The 21,947-nt window shown below is 57.8% G+C and overlaps 8 protein-coding genes across 8 annotated transcripts; 2 read left to right on the top strand and 6 right to left on the bottom strand.

The window, feature by feature from the left end:
• Positions 1-577: 577 nt before the first annotated feature.
• Positions 578-1,187, bottom strand: BJ171DRAFT_168982 (uncharacterized protein). Its single transcript, XM_053105942.1, has one exon. The coding sequence runs from the start codon at positions 1,081-1,083 to the stop codon at positions 745-747; it is 339 nt and encodes a 112-aa protein (XP_052970899.1). The 5' UTR covers positions 1,084-1,187; the 3' UTR covers positions 578-744.
• Positions 1,188-1,367: 180 nt separating this feature from the next.
• Positions 1,368-2,195, bottom strand: BJ171DRAFT_577171 (uncharacterized protein; the record flags this gene model as incomplete). The annotated part of the gene is made up of 1 exon (XM_053113790.1): positions 1,368-2,195. The coding sequence occupies one exon, from the start codon at positions 2,193-2,195 to the stop codon at positions 1,368-1,370; it is 828 nt and encodes a 275-aa protein (XP_052970900.1).
• An 864-nt stretch (positions 2,196-3,059) lies between these two features.
• On the bottom strand, positions 3,060-5,166 carry BJ171DRAFT_487443 (uncharacterized protein). The gene is made up of 5 exons (XM_053109289.1): positions 5,010-5,166; positions 4,611-4,985; positions 4,232-4,389; positions 3,880-3,913; positions 3,060-3,658 (listed from the first exon to the last, which is right to left on the bottom strand). The coding sequence occupies exons 2-5, from the start codon at positions 4,855-4,857 to the stop codon at positions 3,372-3,374; spliced, it is 726 nt and encodes a 241-aa protein (XP_052970901.1). The 5' UTR covers positions 4,858-4,985; positions 5,010-5,166; the 3' UTR covers positions 3,060-3,371.
• Positions 5,167-6,896: 1,730 nt separating this feature from the next.
• BJ171DRAFT_454517 (uncharacterized protein) lies at positions 6,897-8,099 on the top strand (the record flags this gene model as incomplete). Its single annotated transcript, XM_053108253.1, has 4 exons — positions 6,897-6,942; positions 7,159-7,296; positions 7,416-7,520; positions 7,675-8,099. The coding sequence occupies 4 exons, from the start codon at positions 6,897-6,899 to the stop codon at positions 8,097-8,099; spliced, it is 714 nt and encodes a 237-aa protein (XP_052970902.1).
• Positions 8,100-8,565: 466 nt separating this feature from the next.
• BJ171DRAFT_169040 (uncharacterized protein) lies at positions 8,566-11,891 on the bottom strand. The gene is made up of 12 exons (XM_053105943.1): positions 11,760-11,891; positions 11,621-11,668; positions 11,426-11,530; positions 11,023-11,255; positions 10,699-10,757; positions 10,264-10,532; positions 10,009-10,101; positions 9,796-9,903; positions 9,601-9,647; positions 9,359-9,425; positions 9,180-9,247; positions 8,566-8,999 (listed from the first exon to the last, which is right to left on the bottom strand). Exons 2-12 carry the CDS (start codon positions 11,655-11,657, stop codon positions 8,658-8,660), a joined length of 1,428 nt encoding a protein of 475 aa, XP_052970903.1. The 5' UTR covers positions 11,658-11,668; positions 11,760-11,891; the 3' UTR covers positions 8,566-8,657.
• A 3,698-nt stretch (positions 11,892-15,589) lies between these two features.
• On the top strand, positions 15,590-17,107 carry BJ171DRAFT_487448 (diphosphomevalonate decarboxylase). The gene has a single exon (XM_053109290.1). It carries the CDS (start codon positions 15,645-15,647, stop codon positions 16,887-16,889), a length of 1,245 nt encoding a protein of 414 aa, XP_052970904.1. The 5' UTR covers positions 15,590-15,644; the 3' UTR covers positions 16,890-17,107.
• Positions 17,101-18,110, bottom strand: BJ171DRAFT_487449 (uncharacterized protein). Its single transcript, XM_053109291.1, has one exon. It carries the CDS (start codon positions 17,847-17,849, stop codon positions 17,175-17,177), a length of 675 nt encoding a protein of 224 aa, XP_052970905.1. The 5' UTR covers positions 17,850-18,110; the 3' UTR covers positions 17,101-17,174.
• Positions 18,111-18,886: 776 nt separating this feature from the next.
• BJ171DRAFT_454522 (ABC transporter transmembrane region 2-domain-containing protein) lies at positions 18,887-21,901 on the bottom strand. The gene is made up of 3 exons (XM_053108254.1): positions 21,122-21,901; positions 20,382-20,911; positions 18,887-20,239 (listed from the first exon to the last, which is right to left on the bottom strand). Exons 1-3 carry the CDS (start codon positions 21,779-21,781, stop codon positions 19,276-19,278), a joined length of 2,154 nt encoding a protein of 717 aa, XP_052970906.1. The 5' UTR covers positions 21,782-21,901; the 3' UTR covers positions 18,887-19,275.
• Positions 21,902-21,947: the final 46 nt, after the last annotated feature.

Below are 21,947 nucleotides of genomic sequence, written 5' to 3' on the forward strand. Positions count from 1 at the left end.
ATGCCGGCCGGCCATGGCTTGGCTGGCCCCGCCGGATCTTCCTGTCGCCGTTCGCTCTGATCGGCGTTGCGACCCGCAGACCACATCGATTTCGGCTGGCAGGCACGACAGAGACCGCAAGCACCGTAGACGACACGCATTGGCACCCCCTGGACACAACCGCATCCGAAACCATGAGCTTTTTCATGAACCTCGTTGCCAAGGACAAGCGGAGAAGGTCGGTTGAGATGGCAGAAGCGATGCCACCGTGCTGGCCCACACCACACCATGGCGAGTCAGCATCGGCAAGGAACCCGACGCCGGCGATCCCACAAAGGAGGACGCTGATGGAGTAGATGGTCCCTCTGCTGCTGCTTACACAGCTGGGCAGATGGCCAAGGACTAACTCGACCCTCCACTCACTCATGAATCGCTGCATTTCCATCAGCTGGACGGTGATCATCTCCGTGACGCCCGCGTTCCTCTATCTCAGCTACATGATGTACAAGCGAGGTGGGTATTGTGTCCGTGGCAGAATTGGCGTTCGCAAGACACTATCGCTGACGCTGTTTGTCTCTGGCGGTCCCCATCGGCTCAGTGGTGCTGGGCGAGAAGCCAAAGTCGCGGCTGGAGCTCCAGGACGAGCCGAGCAAGCCATCGGGCCTCTGAGCATCTGGGCGTGCTGAGGGGCAGCTTCGGATATGCAAGCCTCAGACCCAGATTGTGTCTGGCCGGTCATTGCCGATCGACGCAACCCCGATTGGATCAGCATGGATTTGCTCCATCCCCGACTGCCAAGCACACGCAGTTCTCACACATCGCACGTACATCTGTATGATCACCCTGGCGAGGCAGCCAAAGCCATCGACAAATACCACACAAGTTCAGCCGGAAATATCGGGGACACATCCCGTTCTTTTCTGCACGGACTGTATCTTTACATCTAAGCGGGGGGGATAATAGGCGGCGGCACAACGGTAGGAGGGGAGACTGTACAACAAGAGCAAAAGTGAGGTCATGGTGATCGGCAATGCGACAGTGAGCGGGTGGTAAGAACCCACACTGCAACAGAGAGCCGGGATAACTAAAAAGTACCAAAAACATGAAAGATGGGCATGTGAGAGCGAGGGCAAGGATGTAGCGGGGGAGAGGAGCTTTCTACACAGCAAAGGGTCAAAGTGAATCATGAACGATCAGAGCAGGCACCAAACAGCAGAGCAGAGCAGAGCAACGCAGAAGGAAATACATTCATCCATCGGGGCTTGGCCGCAGGTCCAACGAAGGAGTAAAGGATAGAGACGACGCTAAGGGCTCTATGACGAGTCGGACTGTATTGAGGAGGGGTGGTGGTGGGCGAGACGAAAGGACGCAGCTTCTAGCACCGGCGCTTAGAGCATAAGGAGACCACCGGCAACGGCGGCGGCAGCGGCAACAAGACCGCCGACCTTGAGGGGAGCAGCAGCCGACTTGCCAGTGGAGGAGGGGGCAGTGACACCGACAGAGACGCTGGCGGAGGCCGAGGACGACTTGGAGGCAGTGGCGGGGGCGGGAGCAGATCCAGAGGTAGCTGGGGCAGGGGCAGATCCAGAGGCCGAGCTGGCGGCTGAGGCAGGCGCAGGGGCGTTAGTTGTGCCAGGAGCAGGAGCAGGGCCATTGGTGGGTCCGGGAGCGGGAGCGTTGTCGGTGGTAGTGGCCACGGGTGCAACATCGTTACCATTGGTTCCAGGAGGAGGAGGGTTGGGAGCAGCACCGGTGGTGGTGGTGGGAACGGGAGCCGGAGCGGGCGGGTTGGCGTTGGTGGTGGCCGCAGGCGGGGGAGGAGCAGGGGCAGCGGGGTCGACCGAGAAGAAGGGGCTGGCCTTGAAGTAGCCCTTTCCGTTGCTGGCCATGATGTAGGTGTCGCCCTGAGAAGCGCTGGGGGTGAGCGAGCTCGGGATGGTGTAGGCGAGCTGGCCGGAGCTGGGGGAAGCAGTGCCGATGTACTGGTTGGCCTGCTGGCCGTTGACGGTACGGGTCAGGGTGAAGGTGAGGGTGTCGCCGAGGCTCAGGGCAGGGCCGGAGGCGGGAGAAGCGCCGACGGTCCAGGCGATGTTGATCTGCGAGCCGGCGGCAGGATGATCACCCTGGCTGGGGCTGGTGAAGGCGATGGACTCGGCGAGGGCGACGAGGGAGCCCGAGAGGACAAGCAGGGCAGTCGAGAGCGAGATGAACTTCATGGCGGCCGAATTGGGAGGAGTCCGTGGGAAGGGTCTGGGAAGGGTCTGGGAAGGGTCTGGGAAGGGTCTGGGCGAGGGAGGAGAAATGCAAACGATATGCAAACGATATGCAAACGATATGCAAACGATATGCAGACGATGTGAGACGATGTGCAGAGGACGAAGGAGGGCAAGGCGTGTTTTATAGGAAAACGAGAGTCGAAAGACCAGAGCCAGCAAGGCGACTGCAAGGCAGTTGCCAGGCAGTTACTACTTGTTGCAGGTTGAAGCAAGTCGGCAGCAGCAAGAGGCGACAGCATTGGCCGCTGTGGGCGGCTAAACGCATGCAGGCGCCGTGGCCACAGACGCGCGCGATGCGTGCGACGCGTGCGCGTCGCTGCCTTAAACGCGCATCGGCCACATGGCGCGCGTCCACACACGCACCCCCGCGTCGCCAACAAAGCTTGCCATTGGTCACGGCCGGCCCCGCGCTGCTGTGCAGGCCCCACAGCCCGGCTGTGGCTCCCTCCCCCGCGCCGCGCAATGGCGTGCCACACCAACAAGGTTTCGCGTCGACTTTGGCGGAGGGTGCGTGTGCGCCGGTGGGTGAGACCGGCGCCCCTTGCCTCCACCCACAGCCCGAAGGCGCCGTGGCTGTCGCTGTGGCTGTGGCCGTTGCTGTGTCGATTGCGACTGTGGTCCTTCACGGCGTCGATGCCTTGCGTCAGCGGATCTGCTTGGTGCGGTGACTCAGACCCGAACGAGGGCGACAATCGGATCTGATCCAGGCCAGCAGCAACCCAACACCAGCAGCCCCAACGAGTCAGCCATCCAACCATCCAACAACCATCTCGCCGTCCACCAACTCCATCCTCCTCGCCAGCGTTCGTCAAGGCCAATGGGCCAGTCTATTCAAGCAGCCAGCGGGTTGGTCCGCCAGACCAACAGATGCCTGAGGGCGTGCGGGAAAAAAGCATCGGGCACGTTGCTGCACTGTACACCGCCTGCGCCAGAAGCCGCTGCCGTCGTCTTGGTGAAAACGGCTTGGCTGTGTTGGTGGGTTGTGTGGCAAGCAGGCGCCACGAGGCAAACATGGGCGATTGGGTGGGAGAAGCAAACGAGCAGGACCAAGGATGGGAGAAGCAAACGAGCAGACCAAGGATGCGGGAGGCAGGCGAGCGAGCAGCATACGGCTCCTTAGACGTTCTTCTTGGCCAGATGATGGTCCCGGAGCTCGTCGATCGCGTCCTCGCCGTATTCGGCACGGATCTCGGCAATCAGGTGAGTGAGCTTCTCGGCCCGCTTGACATGATGTTCGTACTCGGTCGCATCAAATCCGCGCTGGCGGTAAATCTCCTTCAGCTTGATGTTTTGCGAAAGCGACTTGAGCGAGTCGTATGTGTACTCCTGGCGGGTCAGCATGTACCAGACGTACGTGGCCAGCGCAAATCCAATGCCACAAAAGTACGTAAATGGCTCCATCACTGCCGTCGAAAGCAGCCACAAGGTTAGTTTTGGCCCTCAGACAGGAGAGCACAGACGCAGGCACCGAGCAACACCGTCCGTCCATGGCATCATCGGCACCGATATCGGCAGACCGGCGACGAAGAGCATGGCCTGGGATCTTGCACCATCTCCCCCTTCCCCGCAGGCCGCCAAACAGCCACCACCCCTCAGCCCCTTGCGAGTGCGGCATCAAACCTACCGTCCCAACCGAGCTCCCACCACGTCAGCCGGATCTGTGCCGCAGAAATGTCGCGAACGTGTCGATTAGCACTGGGCTCATGTCCCCCTCTTCCCTCTCCGGCAGCCCGCGGCGAGTGCTGAGTGGTCCGCAGCAGCAATAGCCCCGCCACCACCCTCCAGCAGCAGCAGCAGCCCACAGTACTCCGGCATACCCCTCGCTCTCAAACTCTTGTTCGCCCGACCAAGGCACCTCTCTGCCTGAGCCAAACTCGCTGCAGAACCGACACTGCCCTCACAACGTCGGCGACATCAGCACTATCAGCACCATCGGCATCATCGACAGCATCGACAGAAAGGATTCTGCAACTTACGCCAACAACCCAGTACACCAGCAAGCCGCCGAACGACAGTCGCAGAACCGACTCGGAGTAGCGGTGGGCAATCTTGTCGCAGTGGTCCTTGACCACATTCATCTCCTCGATCTTCTTTTCAACGAAAGCCAGCTCATGCTTGAGCGGCTCCACTCGTTCTAGCGAGTGCGACGTGATGGATCGTTAGTATCGCTAATTGTGCACGTACCGTCGTCGACCAGGGCAGAGCTGGCTGTTGCATCCGAGAAACCTGTATCAAGCAGTGCCGGCTGATTTCCCGCTTGACTGCCTTTGCATGATCCCCCCACTCACTGCACGGCTCCTGCTGGCCCACTGCATGGCTATCCGTCACTGCATGATCCGATCGGCGTGTGCTTACCGAGCAGCGTAGGCAAGGCCACGAGGACGTTGAAGTTGTCGAGCTCGATGCGGAAGCCCTTTGTTTCGGACTGCGAGACCGTCGAAAGCATCTCGCGGACCAAGGTCGACGAGCTGAAGCGGGAATGCAAGTTCTTGCCGTCCGAGGTCAAGCTGTAGAAGCTGATGCGCTTGATTTCGGGAAAGTCTTGCTGGATCTGGGTGACGACGCTCGCCAGCGGCTGCGAGAACTGAAGTGCAACCGTCATCGGAATGCTGCTGGACTGAGACGGGAGCGGCAGGGTCAAGTGCGGTCTCTGGGTGCCCTTGTGGAATGAGATCTTGCCTGCCAGGGCATTTGAGTGGCGTTAGATCCTGTCGCTGGTCCTGTCGCTGGTCCTGTCGCTGGTCCTGTCGCTGGCCCTGCGTTCCAACACCTCGCTCTGGCCATTGAGCTCGGCCCTAATCGCTCTCGGATGAGAATCGGGCGGCCACGAACGACACCACTTTCGCTTCAAGGCAACGACGAGTCGTTCCATTGTGGCAATCTGGGGACCTCGACAGGACAACTCTCCTGGGCACCACGGCGGTCGACTACAGCAGGTTCATATCCCCTCAACCGGGTGCGCCACCACACGGCGTCCCATCCGTGGGATGCATTGGGCCCCGGCTCACCCGCACCGATCCTCTGCAGGTCGCTCGTCAGGAACTCTTACCATGGTGGAAGGCGGGCTGGGCCGCTTCGCTCGTCACAAGCGTTCGACTGCCTGTCAAGCCGAGAGTCTTCGAGACTGGATACAAAGGCACGGCGCCTCTCGCCGCTGGAAGCGGCCGGATCGAGGATGCGATCGCCGGCCGTTGGACAGGCGACAGCCCCGTCGAGAAGCGGCACAACGGAACGGCCACCTTGGGCAGCAGCGAGGACGTGCGGCCAAACCGCGAGAGCAGCGACGGTGTCCACAGTGACATTGGGGGAGATTAACAGGCAGGGATTCGCTGGCAAGCTGGGAGTCGATTGTCTGGAGCTGGACGAGAGGCAGACGGACGATGCGGATGGTGATGCGGATGGTGATGAAATATCAATGAGGATCAGTTCGAGCAGCCAGACTCTGGCGACAGGTCCGCACAGGTCTTATAGGACAGGGCCGAGGCGAATGTATGTATTCCCTGTCCTCCCGCAGAGATCGAGACGGCACCTCTCTTTACGCCTGAAACTTACGCTGCCGAGCCGGGGAGGAGAACCAGAGCAGCATCCTCGCGCAGAGCCTCCGTGAAATAGGCCTGGCCGTGTGTGGTGGGGCCGCTGCCGCTTGTGTGTTGCTTGGCTGCTCGGAACAAGGCCAGGGCAAAACCTTCGAGGCCGATGCGCGATTGCGTTGCGTGGTGGCTTGATCGGCCGGGGCTGCTGGCGGAACAGATCTGTGCTGCTGGCCTGCCTCGGCACCGGTGGCTGCTGCCGTGCCGATCTGCTCTGCCAACGGCGCTGGCGACCTGTGCTGTGGGATCTGCGAGCAAATCCTGACGTGCATCAGCAGCGGCAGCGGCCTTGACTTCAGCACCAATGCCAACCTCAAGGCCCTGTTCGCTTGGCGATTCGGCCGCCACAATAGCAATATGCCTCGTCAACGGGACGGGGCTGTGGGCACAAACAACAGACGGCAAAGGAAGTGGCAGGAAAAAAGGAAGGTCGCCACAGAGCCTCCTCGCCCGAGCCGTGGCGCTCTCGATCGGCGTCCATGCATCCATGCATCCATACACTCGAAATACATCGCGCCGCCGCCGTGGCTGAGATCATGCATCGCACCAGGGGCCAGTGTCCAGCCGTCATGGGCTCCTTGCACTCGGCTGCGCGGACTTGCCGCGGCTGGCTTGGTCGTCATCAGCCAGGTCAGCAGCCCAGCTGCAGCTTGTGTGGATGTCTGCCATGAGCGAGGTCGCAGAGTGAAGCCGCAGAGTGAGGCCGCAATAGCTGATATCGCTTTTATGAACCCGCTGTGCGCTGCCAGCAATCACATCGCTGTCGGACCTGCATCCCAAACTCCAATCGAGCCCCAATGACGTCGAGTGCCCAACAGTATGTCGTCAGGGCCTTTGCTTCGTGAGCTCGCCTCCGCAAGCCGGCTGTTTTCTCGAGCGTGCTGGAGCGATCCAGGTCTATTCGGCGTCGCCATCGCTGGTACTTCTGCCTGGTGTCTGCTGTCCTTCCAGTATCGATTGCCTCGTGCATCTGGGTGGCATTGTCCGCATCAATTCCCACACGATCGCAGCTTCCTCGTTCCCAGCAATCCACCGTTACTTCTGAGATCCAATGGCGACCCGAATGTCCCTGGAAGACCTGATGAAGGTCACGAACTGTATGAGGCCTTGCTGGCATCCAGCGTTCACGGAGCTCGTCGAACCGCAACTGCAGGGCATGACGAGCTTCTGACGACCTTGCGCATATTAGATCGCTTGGCTTTCCGACAGTCGGATCGATAGCAGGACATTTGCTCGTTTGGCCATCCTTTCCGATGGCCCATACCTCGGCCATGTCTCGCTTCTCACTTTAATCTTGGCGCTTCCATCACCAGTCTCCCGGCCAGAACTCGAGCTTCTGTCTCGGAAATTCTCCGAACTCTGTCTGCACAACGAAAAGATTGACCGTGCAAAGTTTCGAGACCTGCTCGCCGACACATTCGAGGTTGACGACTCGCTGCTGATGGATCGAGGTAACGAGGCTCGCTGGGAGGCCACGACGCTCGACTCGCTCGCACGGGCATTCGGCATTGATCCCGCACTTGACTAGAGCGAGTGGCTCATGCTCATTGCGCCGATGGATATGGGACAGTCTTCCGATGCTTCGATGTCGATGCCGACAACTACATTGCCCACGACGAGTTCATGAAAGGCATGTCCGTCTTTCTCAAGGGCCGCTACGAAGAGCGCATGAAATGTAAGGTCTCAAGAGGGCCAGGTTCGAGAGATCCGGCTCTCGGTTCCTGTGCGGCTGCATTGCCAATGGTATTATACGTTGAATAGGTGCGTGGGGGCAATGAAAGGACCAGTGCCCTCCGCTGACGCCTCCAACCAACCTTGGCATTCTCCAGTCTGCTTCAGGGTCTATGACTTGAATGGTGACCGATACATCTCCAAGGAGGAGATGTTCCAGATGCTCAAAAACTGCCTCGTCAAAGGGGCCGAAGAAGACGAAGACGGCGTCAAGGACCTCGTTGACCTGGTCTTGAAGAAACTCGACGAAGATCGCGACGGACGAGTGTCTGAGGCAGACTGGACCAGCGCCATCACCAAAGAATCGCTGTTGATGGAGGCATTTGGCCCCTGTCTACCGACAGCCAAGGTACGCCATCGACGCTCCCACCCTCCTCCGTGCTTGAGCAACATCGCTCGACGATCACAGCCAGGTGTCTGGAATCTTGCCCGGTCTCAATCCAACACGACTATGTTCCGGCCTTGCTTTCCCAGACCATCGAGCGCTATCTCGACCTTGGTCAAAGCGACCCCAAGCTGCTGACGCCGTCTGCATCTACTGTCGCGGCAGTACATGCCTACGGGCGCGACGGATTGGGTCTCCCACCGCCTGTCCCAAAGCTCCCATCGACGCATGTCCATCCGCATGCCAACTACCGACCGAAGCGAGTGACAGTGGCCCCGGCCGCGAATGTGCCCATTGTGATGGCTCTTCCCAAGCCCGGGGCGGGACACCCTCCCCCGATCGTTCGAAAGTCAAAGGCTGCCGCGGCTCCCGCACAGTAGCCGCCAAGCACTGCTATCCCTGACTTGACTTTGATCGTGTTCACATGCCACGTGTTCATCCAACAGCTGCTCCCATACCATCACGCGCTCTGTCCCTGAGAGATCGTAGGCTGTCCCAGAGGTTGGAACCATGGTTCATGGAGCATTCATAAAATCGTCCAATCTATCGCCTGTTTCATCTAGCCTGCATGCAAATATAGAAAACCAATACTACTCCATTGCTGAATACGGGCGAGTCGCAAGTTCACACAGCCTCCAAGCTTGGTGCATGATTGCGACAGCGTGCGAGACGCAGTCGAGGCTGTGGGTGCGTCTACTAGTTCAGATTGCCGCCTGTGCTTTTGAAGCGAGCCGACTTTGGGTTCGCATCCTCCGCCGCCTCTGGCCCCTTGTCTTCAGAGCGTCCCTCGATATTGCGGGCAAGAATGGGGTACTTTGCCTGGAAGATCTTGTAAGGCAGCAAAAGTAGTGGTGCAAGCAAAAACACACATTCCCAGAGGACTGTGTCGTTCCAGGACACGAGCAGGGCCGAGTTGCCCATGTTCAGATTGATGGGGTTCTCTGACGATGCAATTCGCACCAGCTTGAGCGAGCACAGACCGAGAGCGCACAGATGTGTTCCGACCTTCAAGGTGTTGTCGATCACAGACGTATACGGCTGTGCACACCAAACAAGAATATGGTTGGTGAGCCACACAGCCAGGGCCACGGCGACTCAACGACAGGGTCGTCGTTTCTGCGAGCTGCAATTGTAAAGCATGCGTGTGATCGCTGCGATGGTGGTTGCATCCGCTCTCTCTGCGCACGACTCACACACGCACGCAGACTCGGCACGAACCTGCAAGAATGCCCATGGCATCAGCCAAACCCATATCAAAAAGAACAGAGAAATGGTCTGGTTCCATTCTGAGAAGATGGATTGCGTTTGAGCATGCACATCAGTATACTGGTCATTTGATATCCTGAGCCAAATCCAAGCAGAGTCAAGCACATGCAGTTGGATACCCAGCGACTCACCATCGACTCCGTACGAGATCCGTATCAACGGAATCAGAAACCGCTCAAACAAAAACACATGGATGTACTTTGTGAGGAAAGATAGTCTGTCAGTGGAACACTTTGACTCGACGGTGGCAGCACATCCACAGGTCGACCTGGAAAGTTGGATCGGGAATCTACGGATCCAGGGTCGCTGAACAGCAATACTGAACAGCAATACTGAACCCAGTGCACCGCCAGTATGTGAGGAGCTGACTCACCCAAATATATCTCAGCCGAAACGGCGCAAGAATGGCTCCGATAAAGCCTACAAGGTCATTCCCGTTTAGGGTTGTCGTTGTCATTGGGCTCAGCACGGTGAAACATACGTCAGCAGCGCCCAATCCACCGCAGTCGAGATCGTGCCAAATACCATCCCGTGCTTGGACACAGATCGGCCAGACGCAGTGACTCACCTTGTTGTTTGCGTGGGTCGACGAGTTCCTGTCTGTACGTTTTCAGCAATATGACAACAGGCACGGCAATGATGATTGCCGCCAGCACGATAACCCCAACGCTCAGCACTGGAGTAGCTCATGTCGGGTTAGTGCTCCAGAAGTAGATCGACGGTGCATGTCACAGTGGCGGAGCCCGGACGATGAATCCACATTTGCCTTTGAACAACGTACTCGCAATATGAGGGCCATTCCAGCAGCCAACTCCGGGCTGAAAGGTCAAGAGACTCAGCTGGTTGGCGGACCGGCATGAAAAGAGCGTAAAGCCTGTACATACACCCAGAGACATGCGCAAATCAAAGGGTCGATTCAGTCAGTGCCAAACAAAGCATAGTACTGGTTCCATCACACCCTCGTCGCCCATCCTTGTCAGGCCGACACAAGCCTGTTCCAGCAGCCCAGATGCCTCGCACTTGAACATGGACTTACATATCGACACCAGCGGCGTGTAGCAAAGTAAAAACAGCCCAAGAGCGGAGGTGACTGCGTTTTGGTGCTTCTTGGATGTGTAGAGCCAGCCCGGCACAGGAGTCGCACCGGACTCTTGGCTCTCGGCCATGAATCGCTTCCAGGTGGCCAATGCCAAGTCGAAGCCATACCAAAGGCTCAGCATAGCGGCCAAAATGAATGGCAATCCCAGATTCAAGGATAACTTAGTGGCGTCGTTGATGGGCATGATGCACCATGACAGGCCATAGCTGATATCAACATTGAGAGTAAGTGCTGAGAGCCTAAACCATACCGATGTGAAGCCTGTAAGCTGCCAACTCAAACGCACTCGATCCATGGCCAACGCTGTGACGCAAGCAACGCATGCAAGCGGTACGATACAAAACACGGAGGGGTGAGCAGAATAACACTCACAGAGGCATGAATGGGTTTGCCAGGCTAACCAAATATCGCGAGACTTGGTAGAAAACGGCCTGAAGGTTCCACAGCGGAAAGATCAGACGCAATCTTATCTTGCCTGGATCTCTACCGTCATCTCGCTCGAAATATGCTCGCGATCAAGCCACTGATGACACGGATGGATACCGTGCGGCAGCCATCCTTAATCATCACCACCAAGCCAGACCAAGCATTTCGTTGATGTCACGCCAGGTCCGTCCGACGCCATCACGGCTGAAGTCGCTGCAATAGCCATATCGCACATCCAATCTGCACGAGATGCATGTCCGAGAATCTCACCAAATCAGACACAAAGAAGCCCTCAAGTTTTGGGAGGAAATAGTACAGCCCTGTGCCCAAGAACACCAACAGAAACGCAAGCGTTGGCCAGCCAGGGCTGGATGAGCTGCAGGAGAAACAACCCCCGCCCCATTGATAGGGAGCAGTTGCTTCACACTGCGCGCACAGAGGCCCGGTGAATCCAGGCTTGCAAGCCTGGTCGGATGTGCAGTTTCCGTTGGGACAGCACGGTCCTGAATAGTGGTACTGTGTTAGTATTCAACGATGGTCACTTTGAAGCTCGCAAACAGCTGGGACTCGCGAGCCTCTCTTCCCATACGATCGCACTCATGCGATCCGTCTATGCATCATACAAGAGGGCTTCTTGGCGACCGCTTTGTCCATAAACCTCACACATCTCTACCTTCAAACTGACACTCAAGGAAGGCGCTGGCAACATCTTTGATGCTTGGATCCATCCAGTAGTTTGCAAGAGGCCGCACGTCGCTCTCTCCATTGCAAATGGCGCCTGCATACAATGATATGTTTTTGGTTGGCACTGCGTTCTAAGACAGTACTTTCAACAGTATCGGACACACGCGCACGAACTGAATTCCACCTTGGGGGCACGATTTGCATGTTGAGTTGCGCTTCATGTTGTATGTTCCTTGGATTCAATGTAGATCAGTCCGAATCGTCCCGAGTCGGCCAAGCAAAGCATTGACAAGATCAGCGAGCTTGCCTGACCCAGAGCTTACCGGGATCGCACGCAACGCACTGTGGTCGTGATCCATTCGCTTGAAAGCTCCAATATCCGGCTTGGCACACTGTACGGCAGCGCGTTCACAACGAGGCCATGTGTATGTCAATATATCAGCGCGGACTGCCAAGAGTTGCTTGAGCTGTTCATCGGCGCTGCATTCAGTACCTGGCATATCTGAAGGGGGCTGCAAGAAGTAAATCAACGCATGTCAGCCCGTCTTCGCCGGTAACTCCGCGCTGACATTGCTGCCGGCCATGCTTACCACAACCCGTCCTCCGTATCCATAGAAGCCTACTGGGAGCACCAAGTTTCCTGTGATGTACTTTCCGATGCTATTAGCCTGGCCATCGACCTTTGTCTGAGCAAGGAAGATCATGGAGCTGCAAGCCAGTGGGTTGCAGAAATCAATATGTGGAAATGGGGGGAGTCGATCGGAGAGACCTCTATCCAGTGCGACGTTGTCTCAGCCGGCGTACCCCTTTCGATTTCCAGTAGAGTCAAGAACAAACTGGCCCGTGGGTCCACGGTATCCGGTCGACGCAAATGCGGTCCAATTCAAGTATCCGTCCGCTTGGTGGCTTGCAATCGCCTGGGCCGTAAAGTTGTACGTGTTCATGGTCTGTATTCGATGGCCCGGTGCTTGTCAGAGAATGCTGCATCAGACAAACGACTGCCATGCCATCTTTTGTGAAGCTGTTCATCATCGTTATGAGCCTGACCTGCTTCCAGCCGCTTGCGATCACATTAACCGTATCGTACGAAATCCTGTGCGAGTTACATCGTTACAGTGGCGCATATCACCACTGCTTCCACGGGTTTGGTATGATGCCAGACCATACCTCGCAAAGTCGTATGGCATGTTGATGGAGCTGACGGGATATTCAGTAGGATTCTGTGAATTGAGACCCATCCAGCGACTCACAAAGGCGATGTTGACCGGGTCGATCGGATCACATTCGATTTCTTGAGGAAAAATGAAGCCGTCCTTGTCTTGAACCGCATTCAGACCGTACATAGCTATGGCCGTAAGGTTTTGCGTTAGCTCGTGCACAGCCATCGTTTAGTATGGAAGCGAGAGTCACCTTCAAGCACTTCTGGTGGCGAGAAATCGAGTGGCCCAATGCCGAGCCAGACATAATCCGGTCCAACCATGTTCATTGATCTGTGTACGCATCAAGCATGGAATGAAATGTATCGTGAGCTCGAGTCACTGCTCGCGGTTACGTCGCCACACTATGGCAAAGGAAAGAGGCAACTCGGGGGCTCTGGGAGTTGATTCAGTTGACGAATAGTCTCACCTTGCAGTGTAATAGATGGCCTCTGTATCGCTTGGACTGGCACATACGAATATGATCCGGGGCTCTGTTGTGCGGAGGTTGAGTATGTTTTGATTCAGGTTGTCCCGATCTTGAGAAGTCAGGTTGCCAGTGTATGGGTCGGAGGTGTACACCGGCTGGGAAATCAGCAGGGTGATATTCCAATAATCGACACTATATTGTATTGAGATATCATTGATACTCGTGTCAGTCACTGCTGCGTCGTTGTCATGTGCACTCAATGGCACCGCCAAGTGGGCTATGGCAGCATTCAACTCAGGGCTGTGCTGTGTCTTTGTCGTTGGCCAAATTGGTGGAATATCAAAGGGACCTGTTGCTGAAACTGGTAAGTTGAAGTGCAAATGATAGAGCATAACTTACCGATTGAGGAAAGACTGCATGCCTGCAAGACCGTATTCGTCGTCCAGACCGTGGACGATCGCGACGCTCTTCCATCCACTGGCGTTGATGAAATCGGCAATGCCGTCTGCGCAGACAACGGACAGGACGATGTTCATACAATTCAGGCCACTGATCCTCCCACCCGTGAGCCATAATCTTGAGTCGAGGCCAAGTACCGGTATCTTGACAGCCATCAGTGATCCACCAAACACGAACACTGACGCCAGCGCCGTTACTCACTTGCTTTCCATGCGACGCTTTGTCGGGTGGAAAAGTAGTACTTGGGGCGGGTTCGGGTCAGCGAAATGTCAGGACGTGCAGATTGCGGTGTTGCCTCGCACCTGCCTCCGTAAACATGGCAGTCATGCGCTTGCTCTCTTGTCTAAACTCACCGGATAGTCATTCTTCACCGAGAGCAAGACGCTTGAAGCAACGGGTGAGGACTGGATGATCTATTTGTCCGCATCTGATCAGCCGCAGAAACTCGCCATGGACAACACATCCTACCGACTTATTTGTTCGACCCACCTTGCCACTGCTGCTGAGGAATCCCTCCCAAATGGTACTCTGTCATCAAAGGGTGATTCTTAACAAGCGTCCAGATCGGTACACCGAAGCAGCTTGTCTGCACAGCTGTTGTCACTAGCGACCCGTCCTGTGACTCCGCTGCGAGCGCTCAAAGATGGCAGACCTGCATGAAGAAATCGCCGATGACGGCATTTACGGCAATGTCCTGTGTCATATTGAGGACCTGGAGGCTGATTCGGTGGGTGATATGAGAAGCACATGGATAACGATGTGAGGAGGCAAGTCGATATCCACGACAAAGTCATCAGCGCAAACTGTGGCGCGGGAGGTGAGCGCAGGCATCAAATCCGATCGATCAGCTATGCGGACTCGGGCGATCGGCAAGGGCGGCTCACATGGCAATCTTGGATGGGTTGGATACCGCGCTCGTCACATTGTCGGAGGATGAGTTCCACGAGTTTCCCAGCACGAGCTCTATCGGAGTCCCCGGGAACATGTTGCGGTTCTGATTTAAATCTGATATCGCCAGAGCGACTCCGCTCTGGTCGACAACAGTACCGCATACGAGAGCAAAGTTCAGCGACCGCTCTCATCGGTGATGACGACCCTGACGAAGCAGGCATGGTATCGGAGCTACTTTGATGTCTCGGTAAAATCACGCGATACTAAGGGCCCACGGCAACTATACCTGGATCGCTGTTACCATCGTTGTTGTTGATGGTGTTGTTGATGGCGGCGGGTCCGTAGTCGTGCCCAGCAAGATCCGCGTCGAATCGGGAAGGATTCCATGTTCAAGCAGCGGCTGTGAGTCGATCTCGGCGCATTGCGCCGACCTGGACTTGTCTGCTGGATAAACAATCGATTTCACCGCACCACGCGCCGTGGTATATGCCGAGCGCTCTACTCCACGCCACTCCACTGAGACTATCTGCACTCGCACCTTGCATCGCCATAACGACGCTTGGATCGGCATCGTAGCTGAACGGCAGCAAGAGGCCGATCTTGAGGGTCGTAGCCGATGCCCATGGGGCAAACAGGCTGTACAGAACCGTTGCTGCGAGTGCGTGGCCGCGGTGCGGCCTCCAGAATGCCCACATTTCCAAGGGGGGCTTGTCGGATTCGATGGTGTGAGCAAAGCGCTGCGGATCCGGATGGGTGTCTTCAATACCGTGGGGCCCGTGCGAAGACGAGCACGGCCTGGCGTCTTGCCCAGCGCAGCGGCCGAAACTGAGCATCGCCCTCCTGAGGCTGCGCGGAGCGACCGCGGTGTCGAGCCCCGTGATCTGGTCGATCACCCCTTCCTGATGCTCTCCGCGCGGGCCGACATCCCCTGATCTGTGGCGGTGCAAGGCCAGGTCGCCAGCCAATGGGAATCTCTCTTTGCATTTTGCCCAAAAACGGGAGCACGCGCCAGGAAAGGAAAGCGAGAGGCGGCGACAGCGAGATGCCGGCGAGAGCACAGGCACTGTGGCAGCACAAGCCAGAGGCGAGCACCGAGACTGTGCGAGAGGCGCGAGCGTTCCTGTGGGTCGTCCTGCCGTCCTCCTGCCCGATCTGCAAGCCGATGGTTCGTCTTCATCTGCCATTGCCATCCCCTGCCTGTCTCTGCATCAACGCCCAGCATAACAGCAGCCATGAGCTCCGAAGTCACCTGCACGGCACCCGTCAACATTGCGGTCATCAAGTACTGGGGCAAGCGAGACACTGCCCTGCTGTTGCCCACCAACTCGTCGCTCTCGCTCACTCTGTCGCAGGACCATCTGCACTCCAAGACCACAGTGCGTCTGACTCCCGGCCAGGGCTCCGATCGTCTCTGGCTCAACGGCAAGGAGGAGTCCATCGCGGCATCCAAGCGCCTGACCAACGTCATCAACGAGACCCGCCGGGTCCGCATCCGCCTGGAAGAGGAGGCCGCCGCCCAGGGCCATCCCCTGCCTGCGCTCTCCAAGTCGTTCCTCACCATCTGCTCCGAGAACAACTTCCCCACGGCCGCTGGCCTGGCTTCGTCGGCCTCGGGTTTTGCCTGCCTGACCTTTGCTCTCTCCAAGGCCTTCCAGCTTCCAAGCGACAATTCTGAGATTTCCCGTCTGGCTCGTCTGGGATCGGGCTCGGCCTGCCGCTCGTTGTACGGCGGTTTCGTGGCCTGGGAGATGGGTGACAAGGCCGATGGATCCGACTCGATCGCTGTCCAGATCGCTGACGAGTCGCACTGGCCTGACATGGAGGCCCTCATCCTCGTTGCCTCGGACGAAAAGAAGGACGTCGGCTCGACCGAGGGCATGCAGTCCACCGTCGAAACCTCGGAGCTGCTGCGCGAGCGCATCCGCGAGGTTGTTCCGCGCCGCATGAGCGAGATCACCAAGGCCATCCTCGAAAAGGACTTTAACAGCTTTGCCGAGATCACCATGAAGGACTCGAACCAATTCCACGCCGTCTGTCTCGACACCTTCCCCCCGATCTTCTACCTCACCGACGTCTCCAAGGGCGTCATCTCCCTCATCACCAACTACAACAAGCTGGCAACCAACGGCACTGGCTACAACGCCGCCTACACCTTCGATGCCGGACCGAATGCTGTTCTGTACCTGCGTCGCGAGCACGTCCCCGAGGTCCTTGCCCTGGTCGACCAGTGGTTCCCCAAGCCCGAGAGCGCCGATCCCAGCGAATACTATGGCCGCGCCGCCGAGTTCCTGCCCAAGGCCGATCCTGCAAAGGTCGGCCAGCTGGCTTCGAGCATCAGAACCCCCAAGTACCCTGCTGGCAGCATCCGCCGCATCATCAGCACTCCGATTGGCGACGGACCTCGCATCCTTGCTGCCCAGCATGAGCCGCTGATTTCCCTGCTCAACTCCGAGGGACTGCCCAAGCGCACGGTCTAATTCACACCACTCGACCGCCCGCATCAAGATCAGCCAAACGGAAGAGTTGTCTTTGCGCCACGGCAGCTAGACAACATGAATCGCCTGCACAACGTGCCGTTAGCCTTCCGCGATAATGACACATGCAGGAAACCTCAGCTAATTGCTTTCTCTCTCCTTCCTGATTTGCTTTGCACCGTCAGCTATCACCAAATACAATATATTTCAAAATGCGACCCATGCCAGCGGTATTGCCCAGCGGCTGCTTGTGTCAACGTGCAGCCTTGCATCGACAAAGAATGGTGCTCATCTGCGAAACAGCAACAGCGAGAGTGCAGTCAACATCCGCCAGTGGCCATGCAATCGATTGCGCTTTGTCGGCATGTCGTCGGATTGCCGGTCTGGCGTAGTGCACCAAATGGAACGAAAGTACCTTTGCTCGGCCTCCCACCGAGCTTCTCCGATTTCAATGATCCGGCACAGCTTGGCGATATCCAGGCCGCCTTCGACCGGAGGGTCCTCGCTGCCGCTCTGAATCCATCGGCGCGCGACTTGGTATCGCCAAACAGAGTCGCCCGGGAGTCCTCGACGGACCAGCTCGGTCTCAAGAGCCAATCTCCGAAGATACGGCCCCTGTGCCACTGTGGCCGGAGTCCAGGCCAATGGGCGCCCAGATTCCGAGTCGGATAGGCCGCTGAGACCGCTAAGCCAAAACGATGGGTGACATGCGCTGTGGTCGGCAGTGCATAATTCTGCATCGACCGAATGCTTGCACCTGGTGGGCGGTTGCGCCGAATCGAGCAAGAGATGCCACAGGTTCGCGCCGGCATCTTCCTTGATTTGGCCCGAACCGATATCGCAGGTGCCAAGAGAGAAGCAACAAGCCAGCAGCAAGGCCCTGGAAATCCGCTCGCCTTCGGTCATGCATGCAGACTCGATCGTGTCGCCCCTCCAGCGGAGATTCAGCAGGGCTCTCCGCATAGTCTCGTAGAGAATCAGGCCGTCAGAGTCGCCGAGCTTGCCCTTCAGCTGTTCAATGATGCCTTCGCCCACCAGGCTTTTTGTAATCCTGGATTCCTCTTGCTCCTTCTGGACACCGAGCCACACTCTTGAGCGCCGATATTCGGGCAGTCCCGGGATTCCCTCGAGCAAAATGCGGCGTCGCCCTCTCCAGCGACGGGTAAAGGGTCGGTTGGTGAGTCTGCCGAGAATGTCGCTGCATCCGCCTTGGCCCTGCGAAAGCTCAAAGCCTCGGAGGAGGAAGGATTCGCGAAAGAGCACCCGGTGGATCTCGAGCTGGAGCGTCGTGACAATCCAGAACGACCCTGGAACCCACTGGTGCTCCACCTGGTGGATCGTGTATGCGAGGAGGACATCGGTGTCGCGGAAGTAGTGGAGGCCGGGCTGGGTCGGCACCCGGAAGCTCTCGGTTTCGCACCCAGTACCCCACCAGCGCAGAGAGATCCGCAACGGCACGTCTTCCCACGATCGGCGGAGAAACGAGATTGAGATGAGCTGGTGCGGTCGCTTCATTGGACTGGCCGAGAGTGCGTCCTCATAGTCGCTCGGTATTTGGTGCTCTTCATGGCCGCTTGCTGGCTGGGCTTCGCTGTTGTGGCCGCCGTGGTCATTGGTGGCCGGGTCGCTGTCATGGAGAGTCGAACTGCTGTCGATGATGTCTCCATGGGGCTGCTGGTTGCCCGGAACAGGGGCGCCGTTGTCGCAGGCCTCCATCCCGTGAATCAGCGACGCACAGCCGTCCCTGCCGCACGTTTCTGCATGGATGGTGCCGTCTCGGTTCATGCCAGCGAGCATAAGGTGAGCGATTTTGACGGTCTCGCGCATCACGGCAGGACGGAGAGGAAGCCCGGTCGGCGGCCAGTCGCTGTTCTGCTCGCCGCCCTTGAATACGGCAGCGAGCCACTGCGATGCGTGCAGGTTGTGATAGAGTATCGGCGATGCCATTCTGGCAAAGCGCCGAGAGACCCGCCGGAGCCTCCACACCGTAGGCAGAGGTAGCCAGGTGCCGATGTTCAGAAGGACACAGTCTGGGAGACGATCCAGTGCCGCCGTTTCCAATGGCAGCAGCCCATTCCTGGCTGGGTCAACTCCCATGGTTTGAGGCTGAGGGAATGCGCTTGATATTCGGCTCTGCCCGGTGAGAGCGATGGTGGTTTGTATCGAAGACGAGCAAGTGCGTTGTATTGATGGCGAGCAAGTGCGTGCTCCAACGACAGCGGGCGACCCCACGCACAACATTGATGCTTCCCATCCCTGGCGCCAAACCCCCGAATCAACCTCGTATCAAGAGTTTCCGCGCCCTTGCCAATCAGAGCGGCGGGAAGCCGGCGCTGTGTTCTTTCGGCCCCGGTGTTGCTTTCTGTTCGCTCGTGATGCTGTGCTAGCCTCAGCGGCGCACATCCTGGCATTTCCAGGCGCCCCATCCATCGAAGATCAGCTGCCGGTGGTAGAGACTCTTGGCATCAAGTACCTCGCGCTGCGTGACGGAAACGAGCGTGACCTGGTTGTGTGCAGAGAGCTTCTTCATGATGCGAGCCTCCATGTGGGCATCGACCGCCGAAAGTGCCTCGTCCAAGAATGCAAAGTCGGGCTTGTGGAAGAGAATCCGACCGATGCACAGCCGCTGCTGTTCGCCCCGCGAAAGTGTCTGCGAGAGGTCGCTTTGGGAGACCTGGAGCGACTGCTCGTCGGCGTTCTTTTGGGAGCGTAGTCTGCCACTGGCTTCGCGCTCAAACAGATAGTCCAACTCGACAGCCTGCAGGATCTCGAGGAGCTCTTCATCGCTCAGGAGCTCGCCCTTGTTTGTGGCCTGGAGCGGATAGGTAATTTGGTCCTTGAGGGAGCTGTTCAGCACCAGATAGGGGTTCTGGGGCAGGAAGAAGAGGTGTCGAGGGTGTAGCTTTGAGGGGCCGGAGAGTTCGGCCGAATGCTCTTGCGACTGGGCTGAGCCGTAGCCGGGATACTCGATCGTGCCATGCTCGAGCGTGCAAAGGCCTGCGATGACCTTCAAGAGATAGCTCTTTCCGCACCCAGAAGGGCCGACGATCAGCAGGTTCTGGGCGCGTTCGATGGTGAGCGACTGATCCTGGATCAGCAGGGTTCCCGTCGGAGTCGAGTATGTAATGTCGCGCAGGATAATGCTGCTGCTGCTGGGGCGTCGGAGGCCGTTCTCGGGATCGACGGTGAGCTGGATTTGCTCGGGACTGAGTTGCTCGATATCCTGGTCGGGGGATACGAGCGTGCTGGGCAGCACAAGATCGTCTAGTTGCCGATCGTCGTGACTGGCCATGGTGTCCAGAACCTCGAGCAACTGGCTAATACGAGCGGTATATCCAGCAAGCTTGGAGGCGCTGGATGGGGGGGCAGATTGGCGAGAATCAGGAGTCGTCAACGATAAAGCGAGGACTATGGAACCGACGGCGAACTGGAAACCGTGCCCGAGACAGACAGACAGACAGACAGACAGACGCGGTGCATGTCGCAGGCACTTACTCCTCGGTCAGCTCGGTGATGCGAGTAAATTGGTAGATGAGGTACAGTGAGAGAAACATGTTCATGGAAATCAACGAGGCCAGGTCGGCGCCGTCCATGTCGTCGTACTTGCCCATGAAGATGGGTATGGCGATGGCGATATAGCTCGTGTCGGTGCCGTAGTACGTCACCAGGTTGACGACGGTCTTCAGCACAAAGTTCCAGGAAAGGAAGCCCAACGTTGCATCGTATACTGCCTCGAAGAGACCCTGGAGCTTGTCATTCTCGAGGTCTTCGCCGCCTTGGAGCGCAATCTGCTCCGAGTGGCTGCGGACCCACATGAAGCCAAAGCGAAAGTTTCCCTCGCTGCGCTCCTTGGTGTAGACGAGGGGAATCATGGGCAAGAGCACGTAGCGACAAATCAAGGTGCTGAATACAAAGTAGGTGTACATGAGCGTCGGACCGACCCAGCCTGCGACCTTGTAGATTTGGTAGGTGTAGTACGCGATCAGGACGGGCTTCATGGTGAGCTCGCCGATGATCTTGATCAACTGGAGAACGAGAAGACGAGGGCCGGGTCCGATGTCGTTGCAATTAGCCAGAGTACCGCATATGCTTGCAGCGTATCAAGGAACCAGAGCATCGGCAGTCGCTGCAGCGTATCATCGGAGCCAGTACAATGCCGACGAAGGGCATAGGCAGGACGGCCATTGTCTAAACAGTGCGCTGCTGGCGACCAAGTCGAGCATGCGGGTACCAACCTGCTCGGTGAAGCGGCCGACATCCTCGGCAATACGCTGGTCAGGATTCTCGACGCCAATTGCAAGTTTGGGGTCGGTCTTGGGAAGTGGCCTGGTTGAATGCTCGGGCGAGGCGTCGGCAGCGGACAGAGCGTCGTTCGCCGTCGAGATGCCAGCCAGGGGGACGGACTGATGGGACGAGGCCTTGTCGGCCAGGACCCGGATCCGATAGGGTCTGCCGTTGCGCAGGTACTTGCGGGTGAGTTTTGTGGTGATGCGCTTTCGGGCTCGAAGGGCAAAGACGCCCTGGGCGTAGTCGGTAGCGCTCTTGACGACAGAAACGAGAATGTAGTAGATGGCGGACTTGAGGATGGTGAGCTTGAAGTTTGCATAGTCCCGCTTGCCCAGATAGAGGTAAAAGTTGGGGCTCAGGGTGCCGACGAGGAAGACAAAGACCTCGTGCAGAATGAAGAGGGCAATCAGGAAGACGTATGTCTGCGTGACCGAGCCTCGGCCAAGCGCAAAGATGATGCCGAGCAGCCGCCACAGCCGGCGAGCAAAGACCTGGTCAAAGCTGGGTTTGTTGGCATCCTTGTCCAGGACGAGGACAGGCTCCTGCTCGTCCTTGGATGGCTCCTGGGCCGGGCTTGATGGAACGGGCTGGTAGCGGCCTCGGGACATGACGGCAAACGCAGACAGCGCTGGGGCGAGGCGGTGCTGGACAGATGGCGACCAAAGGAAGCGCCGATCGTGGGCTGGTGTTGTCTGGCAAGGCGGCCGAGTTCTGTGTCGGGACAAGCCGCTGGCTGCGGTGGTCTTGGACATTCCACCAGACCCAGCGATTCAC

This window comes from Polychytrium aggregatum (assembly GCF_025602895.1).
Source record: "Polychytrium aggregatum strain JEL109 chromosome Unknown BJ171scaffold_3, whole genome shotgun sequence".
NCBI lineage: Eukaryota > Fungi > Chytridiomycota > Chytridiomycetes > Polychytriales > Polychytrium > Polychytrium aggregatum.

Bases quoted from the DNA above. Each gene is read 5' to 3' on its own strand.
- BJ171DRAFT_487449 (XM_053109291.1), bottom strand. From the start codon at position 17,849: ATGCGGAGAGCCCTGCTGAATCTCCGCTGGAGGGGCGACACGATCGAG.
- BJ171DRAFT_487443 (XM_053109289.1), bottom strand. From the start codon at position 4,857: ATGACGGTTGCACTTCAGTTCTCGCAGCCGCTGGCGAGCGTCGTCACC. The intron at 4,390-4,610 runs GTAAGCACACGC...CGCACTCGCTAG, and splicing joins GGCCTTGCCTACGCTGCTCG to AACGAGTGGAGCCGCTCAAG. The intron at 3,914-4,231 runs GTAAGTTGCAGA...TCTGCGGCACAG, and splicing joins TGGTGTACTGGGTTGTTGGC to ATCCGGCTGACGTGGTGGGA.
- BJ171DRAFT_487448 (XM_053109290.1), top strand. From the start codon at position 15,645: ATGAGCTCCGAAGTCACCTGCACGGCACCCGTCAACATTGCGGTCATC.
- BJ171DRAFT_169040 (XM_053105943.1), bottom strand. From the start codon at position 11,657: ATGAAGCGCAACTCAACATGCAAATCGTGCCCCCAAG. The intron at 11,531-11,620 runs GTGGAATTCAGT...CATTGTATGCAG, and splicing joins ATGCAAATCGTGCCCCCAAG to GCGCCATTTGCAATGGAGAG. The intron at 10,758-11,022 runs GTGAGATTCTCG...TGGAACCTTCAG, and splicing joins GCTTCTTTGTGTCTGATTTG to GCCGTTTTCTACCAAGTCTC.
- BJ171DRAFT_454522 (XM_053108254.1), bottom strand. From the start codon at position 21,781: ATGTCCCGAGGCCGCTACCAGCCCGTTCCATCAAGCCCGGCCCAGGAG. The intron at 20,912-21,121 runs GTTGGTACCCGC...CTCGTTCTCCAG, and splicing joins TCGGCCGCTTCACCGAGCAG to TTGATCAAGATCATCGGCGA. The intron at 20,240-20,381 runs GTAAGTGCCTGC...CCCCCCATCCAG, and splicing joins ATCACCGAGCTGACCGAGGA to CGCCTCCAAGCTTGCTGGAT.
- BJ171DRAFT_168982 (XM_053105942.1), bottom strand. From the start codon at position 1,083: ATGTTTTTGGTACTTTTTAGTTATCCCGGCTCTCTGTTGCAGTGTGGG.